General features: G+C 42.7%; 1 protein-coding gene across 4 annotated transcripts; it reads left to right on the top strand.

The window, feature by feature from the left end:
- The first annotated feature begins 2280 nt into the window (after window positions 1-2280).
- On the top strand, window positions 2281-11446 carry RWDD2B (RWD domain containing 2B). Of its 4 annotated transcripts, none has more exons than XM_054248952.2 (6): window positions 2281-2430; window positions 7355-7472; window positions 8979-9205; window positions 9302-9369; window positions 9487-9849; window positions 10938-11446. In XM_054248952.2, exons 3-6 carry the CDS (start codon window positions 8999-9001, stop codon window positions 11170-11172), a joined length of 873 nt encoding a protein of 290 aa, XP_054104927.1. In that variant the 5' UTR covers window positions 2281-2430; window positions 7355-7472; window positions 8979-8998; the 3' UTR covers window positions 11173-11446. The 4 variants fall into 4 exon arrangements, with proteins under 4 accessions (XP_054104927.1, XP_035139027.1, XP_054104926.1 ...); XM_035283136.3 differs by having other exon boundaries at window positions 7335-7472; XM_054248951.2 differs by having other exon boundaries at window positions 7331-7472.
- Window positions 11447-13076: the final 1630 nt, after the last annotated feature.

Below are 13076 nucleotides of genomic sequence, written 5' to 3'. Positions count from 1 at the left end.
AATAAAATGCTGTATAAGAATGTTCATAGCAGCTTTATTTATAATAGCCAAAAAACTGAAAACAACCCAGGTTTCTATCAAAACAAGAATGGAATTGGTATATTCATGATAGAATACTACCAAGAAATCAGAAGAAACTGATACACGTAACAGACAAATCTTTAAAATATTACCTTGAGTGAAAGAAGCCTTACACAAAAATACCTATTGCATGACTACAACCAAATGAAGTTCTAGAAGGGGAAAAATAAGTATGGTGGATAAAAAAATCAAGACAGTGGTTCCCTTTTGGGAGAACTGGGTGTGGACTGAGTAAGGGCATGAAAGACCTTTCTGGGGTGATGGTAATGTTCTATAGTTAATATGGTTTGAGTTCCATAGGTATATGCATTTGTTAAAAACTCACGTGTATTTAAGGTATGCATTTCATTAAATACCGAATTTGAAAAAAATAATAAATAAATTCCTAATTCGAACTCCAGCGCTGTGCATTAGAGGTACTTAGAAGTGTATTGTCTGCAATTTACTTTGAAATGTATGAAAACAGATAGATTGAACAGGCGCAGTGGCTCACGCCTGTAATCCTAGCACTTCGGGAGGCTGAAGCGGGTGGATCATGAGGTCAAAAGATCAAGACCATCCTGGCCAACATGGTGAAACCCCTTCTGTACTAAAAATGTAAAAATTATCTGGGCGTGGTGGCATGCGCCTGTAATCCCAGCTACTCGGGAGGCTGAGGCAGGCGAATCGCTTGAACCTGGGAGGAGGAGTTTGCAGTGAGCCAAGATTGCGCCATTGCGCTGCAGCCTGGCGAAAGAGTGAGACTCCCTCTCAAAAAAAAAAAAAAAAAAAAAAAAAAAAGAAGAAAAGAAAACAGATAGATTGATGAGATATGTGACAAAGCTGGTAGATTAAATTCTATACCTCCAGGTCAGTGTTTTTCAACCTCAACACTATCAACATTTTGGACCAGCAAATTCGTAGTTGTTGGGGGATGTCCTGTTCATTGTAGGAAGTTGAGCAGCATCCCTGGGCTCTACCTACCTCATACCAATAGCATCCTTCCAGTTGTGACTACCCAAAATGTCTTCAGACACTGCTAAATCCTTCCTTCCCCTTCTCTTGAGATCTGCTCCACGGTAAAATTCTCTCGACTTTGCTTAACACTTGAATTTTTTCCATAATGTTGGAGGAAAAAATAAATGGTGACATTGAAAAACGCTTATGAAACACCGTGCAGATGTAGTTTATGAAGACCTACATACTAGCATCTATTTGTTTTTAAAAAGGGGTGGGGAAGAGCTAGCAGTGATATCTAGTATTGCTGAATAAGATTTGCAAATCTTATCTATGACATTTCTCAAATGAATATTAGAAGCATATTGCATATAGTTGGATTGGGAAGAAAAACATTTCCAATTACTCTCCTGTCAGCATCTTCCTACAAACTATCCTTTTATTAACAGGGATAAATAAATAAGCATTCACACAGATCCTCCCAGCTTGGTTACTGGGCAAGAACACATAAGATAGACAAGGCTACCTGCATCTGGGCTCCCATCTCCCTAACTGCCCTTCTCCTCCATGGTTCAGGGACAAGGAGGATCACCATGGTGTGGGAAGATATTAGACATGCAGAATTTAGAACCCTACCCCTACCTACGGAACCCTGATCTGCATTTCAACAGAATCCCCAAACTATTCCTAGGCACCTTGGAGTTTGAGGAGCATTAACGGACCAATACCTTATCCCTGAAAAGTGCCCGCTATACGACAGTGACAGCCACTGTGAAATGAAAACGGGGCTGGCATGTAGCGGTATTAGCCGGGCGTGATGGCTCAGGCCCGTAATCCTAGCACTTTGGGGGGCCGAGGCAGACGGATCACCGGAGGTTAGGGGTTCGAGACCAGCCTGACCAACATGGTGAAACCTCGTCTCTACTAAAAAATACAAAAATTATCTGGGCATGGTGGTGCGCGCCTGTAATCCCAGCTACTCAGGAGGCTGAGGCAGGAGAATCGTTTGAACCGGGAGGCGGAGGCTACGGTGAGCCGAGATCGCGCCACTGCACACCAGCCTGCGCTACAGAGCGAGACTCCGTCTCAAAAAAAAAAAAAAAAAAAGAAGAAGAAGAAGGAGAAAACTGCAACTGAGCAGGGACAAAGCATTCCCTCCGTCCTTCCAACTCCAGAGACAAACACTGGCGGACACCGCGCCAGACAGGCCAGCACCAGCTTCCGGCCCGCGGTCTTGCGCGCGCATGCGCCAGCCGAGGGCGCGCCCTCTTTTCCAGCGGGTCGTCGACTGAGGCGGTTTGTAAGTTTGGGGTCGCAGTATGCTAGAATTTTGAGGTTCCCTCCTGATAAAAATTGAGCTGTCCGTCCAGCCAAGGAACCCGGAGTACAGCAGTGAAGGGGCCACGGCTCAAGGTAAGTCTCGCTTCAGCTAGCGCCAGTGGTGAGTGCCACAGGGCTTTCCCACGCTGCAACTCTTTCCGAAATTGTTTGACAGGGTGCGCATGCGCCCATCGGTGGGCTCGGCTTTTGGCCTTGGCTCCCCGCTGCAGCAGGGGACCTCGCCCAAGGCACAGTCTGAGTGCGGGGGCGGCTGCATGCTGGGCATTCTTCCTGAGAGCATCGCGGCTTGAGTTGCGGAGTACTGTATTCTGTTCTTCAAAACAAATCTGCAAGGAAAATAAATTATTCCACGCAGAAATCTCAAGTTTCAGTCTACGTTCTCTTAAATATATTTTATTTTATTTATTTATTATCTTTTTTTGAGACAGAGTCTCACTCCGTCACCAGGTGCCAGACTGGAGTGCAGTGGCACAATCTTGGCTCACTGCAACCTCCGCCTCCCGGGTTCAAGCAATTCTCCTGCCTCAGCCTCCCGAGTAATTGGGACTACAGGAGCGCGCTACCACGCCCAGCTAATTTTTTTGTTATTTTTAGTAGAGGCCGGGTTTCACCATGTTGGCCAGGATGGTCTCGATCTCTTGACCTCGTGATCCGCCCGCCTCGGCCTCCCAAAGTGCTGGGATTACAGGCGTAAGCCACTGCACCTGGCCTTGAATATATTTTATTTTAAAAAAATAGTTAGGCGCGAGGTCTCCCTATGTTACCCAGGCTGGTCTTGAACTCATGGGCTCAAACGATCCCTCTTCCTCTGCCTCCCAAAATGCTAGGATTACAGGCGTGAGCCACCGCATCCGGCCACAGTCTATTTTCTTAAAACATTCGTTGAAATCTTGAGTCATAAAATTATCTTGAGGGTTTTCTGGAAGTACTTAAATCTCTTCAGCGAAAATAATTTGGCAGATAAATGACTTGTGACGTCACTCCCCTACTTGTCCATTCAAGTGTCCCTGCATCGCGTACTACTTTGCTAATTCCAACTTCGATATCCCAAATTCAGTAGGACCTTCTCCCAACTTTACTTACTCGGGAGACTTTTAAACAAATACGTAGGTCTAAATAAGTGTTGACTCCCAAAATTATATCTCCAGCTGAGTCTCATACACTCCAAAATTGTATGTCTAACTGCCTGCTAGACATCTCTATTTAACAGGTGTCTTAGTAGGCACTTCATTACTTGCGTCTAAAACCAAGCTTCATATCCCCGTGAGCATCACAGTCTAAATAAATTGCAGATCCATGCTTCCGGTAGCTTAAAGCCTTGGAGTCATTGTTACACGTCTCATATAATTCATCGGTAAATACTGTTGCCTCTGCTCTTTCCATATATCCAGAAGCTGAAGCTTACTGTCTTGACCACTATAATCCTATCCAAGCCACCATCCTCTCTCCCTAGTTATTGCAGTGTCTCTCTTGTCACCCCACTTTTCCCTTCACTATTCTCCATAGCAGCAAGTGTGTTTAAGTCAGACCTCTCAGGGTGGCTCTTAGGTGTCAGGATAAAATTCAGAATTCTGGCCATGCTGTAGTAGTCCCAACATAAACTGCTCCACATTTCCTTACTAAACTCTTCTGTCCCCTGTTTCCAGCTCACTCTGCCCTGGCCAGCTGCTCTAGCACCCGCCTGCCTCAAGGCCTTTGAACATGCCCTTTCCCTCGAACACTCTTGGCCAAGAAAAACACAGGGCCTTTTTTTTCAGTTCCTTGAAGTCTTCACTACAGTCCCCTTAGGAGAAAGGTCTTTCCTGACAACCCCATGTGCAGTCTCACCTTTTGCTGCCCCATTGTTTCCCTTTAACTTGTTTTCTTCCTCAGACTTTTTCATAATGGTTATTCACTGGGCATATAAATACTTTTTTTTTTTTTTTTGAGACAATCTCAGTCTGTTGCTCAGGCTGGAGTGCAGTTGGTGTGATCTTAGCTCACTGCAGCCTCCACCTCCCCAGTTCAAGTGAGTCTCCTGCCTCAGCCTCCTGAGTAGCTGGGACTACAGACGTGCTTCACTGCACTTGGCTAATTTTTGTATTTTCAGCAGAGACAGTGTTTCACAATGTTGGCCAGGCTGGTCTCAAACTCCTGACCGCAGGTGATCTGCCCACCTCATCCTCCCAAAGTGCCAGGATTACAGGCATAAGCCACAGCACCTTGACTGGGCATATAAATTATGTTTTTTTGATGTCACGGTATCCTTCCACAGGTAGAGCTGTTTTGTTACTTTCATTCATTGTTATCTTAGTGCCAATGCTTGAACATAAGAAGTGCTTGAGAAACATTTGTTGAAATGATGATTGATAATAATAATGGTAACAAGCAGCCCAACACAGTGGCTCATGCCTGTAATCCCAGCACTTTGGGAGGCTGAGGCAGGTAGATCACCTGAGGTCAGGAGTTCGAGACTAGCCTGGCCAATATGGTGAAACCCTGTCTCTACTAAAAATACAATAATAAGCTTGGCGTGGTGGTGCACACCTGTAATCCCAGCTACTCAGGAGGCTGAGGTGGGAGAATCAGGTGAACCCAGGAAGCGGAGGTTGTAGTGAGCCGAGATCGTGCCACTGCACTCTGGCTAGACCCGGTCTCAAAAAAAAAAAATTTTTTTTTTAATTAATAATTATAATAGTAGCAAGCACTTATTTAAAATTTACTCTAGTAAATAGTAGCAAGCACACATATAAAAAGTACTTTATTGCCAGGCACTTTCCACAGATTATCTTCTAATCCTCACAGCAACCTGTCATCCCAGTTATGGAACTGGGGAGACTACAGCACAGATGAATTAAGCCACTTGCCTAAGGTCACGCAGTTCATAAGTGGCAGAGCCAGGAGTTACACCTTGGCAATCTGGTAATAGAATCCAAACACTGGTAACAGAGCCACTCCAATAAAAAACAAAGTAAATGCACTTTCTCTAATAACCACCTAAGGAGTTGTTTCCTATGTTTCTCAGCTCCAAAACAGAAAAGCAAATATGTACATGGAATTCCAGTAAGCCCAGGGATTTAAATTATGAGAATTTTGTTTAAAAAAAAAAAAAACAATGGCTGGGTGCAGTGGCTCACGCCTATAATCCTAGCACTTTGGGAGGCCGAGGCGGGTGGATCACAAGGTCAAGAGATCGAGACCATCCTGGTTAACAAGGTGAAACCCGGTCTCTACTAAAAATACAAAAATTAGCTGGGCACGGTGGCGCGTGCCTGTAATCCCAGCTACTCAGGAGGCTGAGGCAGGAGAATTGCTTGAACCCAGAAGGCGGAGGTTGCAGTGAGACAAGATCGTGACATTGCACTCCAGTCTGGGTAACAAGAGTGAAACTCCATCTCAAAAAAAAAAAAAAAAAAACCTACCAAATGTTTCTTATGATACCAAGTTACAAAAGTGGGATATAAAATTATATAAAGTCAATTGTGATTAGGCTGGGGACAGTGGCTCATGCCTGTAATCCCAGCATTCTGGGAGGCTGAGGTGGGTGGATCACCTGAGGCAGGAGTTCGAGACCAGCCTGACTAACATGGTGAAACCCCATCTGTACTAAATACAAAAAATTAGCTGGGTGTGGTGGTGTGTGCCTGTAACCCTAGCTACTTGGGAGGCTGAGGCAGGAGAATCGCTTAAACCTGGGAGGCAGAGGTTGCAGTGAGCCGAGATTACACCATTTCACTGCAGCCTGGGCAACAAGAGCAAAACTCTGTCTCAAAAAGAAAAAAAAGCCGGGCGCGGTGGCTCACGCCTGTAATCCCAGCACTTTGGGAGGCCGAGGAGGGTGGATCACGAGGTCAAGAGATCGAGACCATCCTGGTCAATATGGTGAAACCCCGTCTCTATCAAAAATACAAAAAAATTAGCTGGGCATGGTGGCGCGTGCCTGTAGTCCCAGCTACTCAGGAGGCTGAGGGAGGAGAATTGCCTGAACCCAGGAGGTGGAGGTTGCGGTGAGCCGAGACTCCAGCCTGGGTAACAAGAGCGAAACTCCGTCTCAAAGAAAAAACATTGTGATTAAAGAAAGGAGGAATGTTGCAGTTCCAATGTTGCAGTTATTATAAAAGGAAAACTTCAAATGAAACATTAGTAGAAATATTAGTCAATATATGTTAATATTTGTATGAATATTACCAAAACTACCCCCCATTTTCTATGAAGATGCTTATATTTAAACTACTTAAAATCAGGTGACTACATGGCAAAGCAAGGGATTCTGCTCTGTTCTGTGGAGTAAAGGGCTAATGTCATTTGGCCTGGAAAATCATGTTCAGCACTTTGGGAAGCCAAGGCAGGTGGATCATGAGGTCAGGAGTTCAAGACCAGCTTGGCCAAGTACCCTGTCTATAATCTCAGGTACTTGGATGGCTGAGGCAGAGAATCGCTTGAACCCAGGAGGTGGAGATTGCAGTGAGCCGAGATCACACCACTGCACTCCAGTCTGGATGACAGAATCAGACTCCATCTCAAAAAAAAAAAAAAAAACAAAAGAATTGTGCCCATATAATCTATCACCCAATTAGGATTGCTTTTGTCTAGGATAAATACTAAACCAGTTGTGGCCCGACACAGTGGCTCACACCTGTAATCCTAGCACTTTGGGAGGCCAAGACGGGTAGATCACCTGTCAGGAGTTTAAGACCAGCCTGGCTAACATGATATCCTGCCTCCACCCTCTACTAAAAATACAAAAAATTATCTGGGCATGGTGGCCTGTGCCTGTAATCCCAGATACTTGGGAGGCTCGGGCAGGAGAATTGTTTGAGTCTGGAAGGCACAGGTTGCAGTGAGCTGAGATCGCACCACTGCACTCCAGCCTGGGTGACAAGGCAAGACTCTGTCTCAAAAAAAAAAAGACATACAGCTTGAAATCTGTAAAAGAAGAGATTGATAAAAGGAGCTATGGTTTAGGGTCTTTTGTGTTTGTTTGTTTTTTGAGACAGAGTCTTGCTCTGCCACCCAGGCTGGAGTGCGGTGATGTGATTTCAGCTCACTGCAACTTCCACCTCCCAGGCTCAAGCAATGCTCTCATGTCAGCCTCTCAAGTAGCTGGAACTACCGGCATGTACCACCACACCCAGGTAATTTTTTTTGTATTTTTTAGTAGAGACAGGGTTTCGCTATGTTGCCCAGGCTGGTTTTGAACTGGACTCAAGCTATCCACCTTCCTCAGTCTCCCAAAGTGCTGAGATTATAGGTGTGAACCACTGTGCTAGGCCAAAAGGAACTATGTATTAAGAATTTTTAAAGAAAAGCAGGGGACTGGGTACAGTTTTAAACTTATGTATGGCAACTTTCTGGAAAGCAACTTGGCAGTATCTGTCAAAATTTAAAATGTACCTGTCGCTCCAACAGTCCATCTCTATAAGTTTATTCTTGAATACACAGTATTCAGTTTATCATACTGTATATATAAAAAGAACTTGCGTTATGGAATTGTTCATATTAGTAAAAATATGGAAACAACCCAAATGCCCATCAATAGGTAAAGAAATAAGTTATGGCATATCTACATGATTCAGTATAACAGGCAACAATTACAAAGAATGATATGTTGACAGTGAATAGATCTACAAAATATATTTGGTGGAGAGGGAGATAGGAAATAGGAAGAAAAAGTGCATCATATACCCTTCGGATACATTTTAAATATATATATATACTGTAATATTATCTCACATTGTATATATTTATACATTATACCAGCATTTCCCATATACATATATGTATAATGCCCAAAATGTTTTCATGTTAACAAGTGTTACTTAAGCTACAGGACAATTCGCCTTTATTTTCTCTTTATGTTCTTCTGCTTCTTAAAAACGAATAAATGTCAGGCACAGTGGCTGACGCCTGTAATGCTAGCACTTTGGGAGGCTAAGGTGGAAGAATTGCTTGAGTCGAGGAGGTTGAGACCAGCCTGGTCAACATAGCAAGACCTTGTTTCTACAAATAAAAAATGTAGCTGGCAGTGCCTACCTGTGGTCCTAGCTACTCAGAAGTCTGAGGTGGAAGGATTGCTTGAGTGTGGGAAGTTAAGGCTGCAGTGAGCTGTGATCATGCCACTGGACTACAACTGGGGTGACAGAGGTAGACCCTGTCTCAAAAAAAAAAAAAAAAAACTAATAAACATTAATATATACTTAAAAAGAAATTGACCATCCACATAACCACTCTCTGACTTATTCTGTTCATTCTAGTTTTCCAGCGTAACCAGTCATATCCCCTCTTCTGGCTACATTATCTATACAGCTTTTTGACTACATAATTGGTTTATTTTGATGACATTGACCATTATGGTGGCTCAAAATGTCCTCTCAACTAGACACAGAGGAATGTGGTGTCTACTTAGTATTAAGAGGTTTTTTGTTTTTGTTTTTTTATAGAGATGGTCTCAATATGTTGCCCAGGCTGATCTTAGCATAGGACTTAGCATATTATATCTGAAAGTAGAGTAAAGGGGAAAGAGACTAATTAAGTTGTACAATTTATGAAGAAATCAAATATAATTTTAGTACGTATATTGATCTATTGAATTCTTCCAAGATTGCTTATGTAAATTGTCTCTGATATCTTTACCTCCTTAGAAACTTACAGATGTCCAAAAATGATTGAGATAGAGCAGGCGGAGGCCCAGCTTGCTGAGTTAGAGCTGCTAGCCAGTATGTTCCCTGGTGAGAATGAGCTCATAGTGAATGACCAGCTGGCTGTAGCAGAACTGAAAGATTGTATTGAAAAGAAGACAATGGAGGGGCGATCTTCAAAAGTTTACTTTACTGTCAATATGAACCTGGATGTATCTGAGGAAACAATGGTAATTCAATTTTGCCAATTTTGCTATTGAAAGGATTGAAACGTGTTGAGACTTCAAACATTGGTTAGTGCACTATTTCTTCTTCTCTTTAATCAGGCGATGTTTTCTCTGGCCTGTCTTCTTCCCTTTAAATACCCGACAGTTCTGCCTGACGTTACTGTCAGGTACGTTACAGAAGTTCTGGCCAACTTTAGAGGTCAAAATTAATCTGAGAATAAAATCAATTCTTGACTTTGTTTTCTGTTCCAAAATAATTTTTTTTCTTATACCTTTTCTGTTAGATCAGCATTATTGAGTCGATCCCAGCAGACTCAGCTGAACACAGATCTGACTGCATTCTTGCAAAAACATTGTCATGGAGACGTTTGTATACTGAATGCCACAGAGTGGGTTAGAGAACACGCTGCTGGCTATGTCAGCAGAGATTCTTCATCTTCACCCACCACAGGAAGTCCAGTCCAGTCCATCGACCTCACCTTCACGAGACTCTGGATCTACAGCCATCATATCTACAACAAATGCAAAAGAAAGAATATTCTAGAGTGGGCAAAGGAGCTTTCCCTGTCTGGGTTTAGCATGCCGGGAAAACCTGGTGTTGTTTGTGTGGAAGGCCCACAAAGTGCCTGTGAAGAATTCTGGTCAAGGTTTGCTTTCACATACATGTGTAAAGTCATGTTAATAATTTTAATACTAAAGATACAGTCATGTGCTGCCTAGTGACATTTTGGTCACAACGGACCACACATAAAACAGTGGTACCATAAGATTATAATGGAGCACTATAGAAACCTGATATATGGCACTTGATCTTCCCACTGTTGAATATCAGAGTGATATTCAGTAATGGTGCTGGGACATTTGGTTTTCCACATGAAAAAATATAAATTAAAAAAAAGTACCATCTAGGTTTGTGTGAGTTCACTCTATCGTGGTGGTACAACAACAAAATAGCCTGAAGATGCATGTCTCAGAATGTCTCCCTGTTGTTAAGCAACACATGACTGTATTAAAGATGTGGATATAAGTATGGGATTCATTCTCAAGTTGGTGGATACAGCAGAAATCACATGTAGTCAGCATTTTGCCCCTCACCTGACAAGTGCCTGTAGGAGACATTCTGTAATTATATACTGAATGAATTGAGCCCCTGCCCAAGACACTGTGACCCCATCCACTTCCATGGATCTGGTTCTCCCTTCATCTTAGTGATGCTTCAAACTGGATACCCTATGAAGTAAGGTGCTTTCTAGAAGCATTAGAATTGCCACTAGTCTTCTCATTTCTTTACTGATATTCTAAATGAATTTCTGAAAAGGTCCATTAGTAGTTTGGGATTTGGTAATTCCCACATTTCTAAAATACTGATACAAGGCCATAGTAATGGCAACAAATAAGTTTGGGGATGGGATTATGACCAGAATCATATATGATTAAAATAAATCCCTCTGAGATAAAAGTAGACTTCTTGGCAGGGCGCGATGACTCACACCTGTTATCCCAGCATTTTTTAGAGGCTGAGGCAGGAGTATCACTTGCAGCCAGGAGTTTGAAACCAGTGTAGGCAATATAGCAAGACCTGTCTCTTTTAAATAAATAAATAAAGTTATTTTAGAAAAAAGTAAAAAGTAGACTACTTCCAAGAAAAGGCATAGATAAGTCTGTTTTGTAACTTCTGTTTTAAGTGCCTTAGAATATACATTTTGAAATGTTTACTTTGGAAATTTCTTTTCAGACTCAGAAAATTAAACTGGAAGAGAATTTTAGTTCGCCATCGAGAAGACATTCCTTTTGATGGTACAAATGATGAAATGGAAAGACAAAGGAAATTTTCCATTTTTGAAGAAAAAGTGTTCAGTGTTAATGGAGCCAGGGGAAACCACATGGACTTCGGTCAGCTGTATCAGTTCTTAAATGCCAAAGCATGTGGGGATGTTTTCCAGATGTTCTTTGGTGTAGAAGGACAATGACAGCAAAAGAGTAGTTGAAACGATCTTGTCATTGTTGACCTTTAGCTTCCCCCGCTCCTGGCTTTTCTTGAAAGATTAAGTAATTTTATTTTAGATCCATTCTAGAATGTTGGGGAGTGACGGACAAGGAAAAAGCAGTATAGCTGAAATGCATCTGTTAAAAATGTCATGATTGAAAGCAAAACTGAGTTTCAAATTCTAACCTTAAAATTGTTGTTAGGTATTTCTTCACATATCAGTTGCCCATTTTGAAAATAAATTTATTATCCACAAAGGTAATGTTGGTGCTCCAATTTGCCAGCCATTCCCAACCCACTCTTCCCTTACCTGCCTCCACTGAAGAACCCAGAAAAGCTAACTGCCCCCTTTCAGCCTCTGTTGCAACTAGCAACTATCAGTGGCCTCAGAAAACAGCTTTGGCCTTGGGATTTCTGGGAAAACTTCTGCTTCCTGATTAGAGATATATATGCAGCTAGGCCTCCTCTTCCCCTTCTTGATGCCATAAACCAAAGTGACGGCTGGAGCTGGAGGAGTTCTTTGAAACACAGCAGAAGGAAGGGCGAAGAGAACCAAGAACATGCTGGTTGCCACATTGTTGAGCTGCTGACCCAATATCAGCGGCTGCCTATCTCTAGATGTCTTATGAAATAAAACCAGTTTTAATTTCTAGGCTTTTTTTACTAGCAGTTGAAAGCTAGTTTGTCAAACAGTTTTTCAGAGATTTAGTTTTGCATTTACCCCAGCCTTTTGATACACAAATAGGTGAAGTTTTTCTGAAGTGGAGTTTGCATTTCATCTCTATTTTTGTATACTCATGCTGTGCCCCGCTCCTGGGCTTCCCTTACACAAGGCTGAGGCATAAGTAGGGCCCGAACTTTTTTTTTTTTTTTTTGAGATGGAGTTTCGCTCTTGTTACCCAGGCTGGAGTGCAATGGCATGATCTCGGCTCACCGCAACCTCCGCCTCCTGGGTTCAAGCAATTCTCCTGCCTCAGCCTCCCGAGTAGCTGGGACTACAAGCGTGCGCCACCATGCCCAGCTAATTCTTGTATTTTTAGTAGAGGCGGGGTTTCACCATGTTGACCAGGATGGTCTTGATCTCTTGACCTTGTGATCCACCCGCCTCGGCCTCCCAAAGTGCTGGGATTATAGGCGTGAGCTACCGCGCCCGGCAGGCCCGAACTTTTTTTAACAAGTCTCAACAATTCATCAAATTAGTAATTTAGAAAATTTAGCAAATTGTATTCTGACATTCTTTTGTTTTGGAAATGGCTTTCTGTGCATTTATTTTTGCTAAATTGACCTAGATTTAAATAAACACACTACCTGGTTTTTGAGGCCCTCTATAAATCAGCTCCAAAAGCATTTATTATTTACTGACAAATAGCACTTAGCATAATAAATAGCATTCATTATTTACGAATAATACTAGCACTCAGGTTGGCACCAGGTGTTGGATAATTTTTTTTTTTTTTGAGATGGAGTCTCACTCTTTTGCCCAGGCTGGAGTGCAGTGGTGCTATCTTGGCTCATTGCAACCTCCTCTGCCTCCCAGGTTCAAGCAATTCTCTGCCTTAGCCTCCTGAGTAGCCGGGCTTACAGGTGCCCACCACCACGCCCAGCTAACTTTTTTTGCATTTTTAGTAGAAACAGGGTTTCTCTCTCTTGGCCAGGCTGGTCTTGAACTCCTGATCTTGTGATCCACCCGCCTTGGCCTCCTAAAGTGCTAGGATTACAGGCGTGAGCCACCACGCCTGGCCTGGATTATTCTTGACCAGTCAGACTTAGTTGGGGTGAGAGACGATGCATTAAGTTAGTAAAAACACTGGACTATGCTCATCATAAAATGAACCAGTAAGTAACAGATAGCATATGTTATGTAATACAATGTAGAAATCTAGAGGA

This window comes from Callithrix jacchus, chromosome 21 (genome assembly GCF_049354715.1).
Source record: "Callithrix jacchus isolate 240 chromosome 21, calJac240_pri, whole genome shotgun sequence".
Lineage (NCBI taxonomy): Eukaryota > Metazoa > Chordata > Mammalia > Primates > Cebidae > Callithrix > Callithrix jacchus.
This window is presented reverse-complemented; position numbering and strand designations above follow the sequence as displayed.

Excerpts from the sequence above, each read along its gene's own strand:
- RWDD2B (XM_078358430.1), top strand. The coding sequence starts at position 8,999 with ATGATTGAGATAGAGCAGGCGGAGGCCCAGCTTGCTGAGTTAGAGCTG. Across the intron at positions 9,206-9,301 it reads ATGTATCTGAGGAAACAATG|GCGATGTTTTCTCTGGCCTG; the intron begins GTAATTCAATTT and ends CTCTTTAATCAG. Across the intron at positions 9,850-10,937 it reads TGTGAAGAATTCTGGTCAAG|ACTCAGAAAATTAAACTGGA; the intron begins GTTTGCTTTCAC and ends ATTTCTTTTCAG.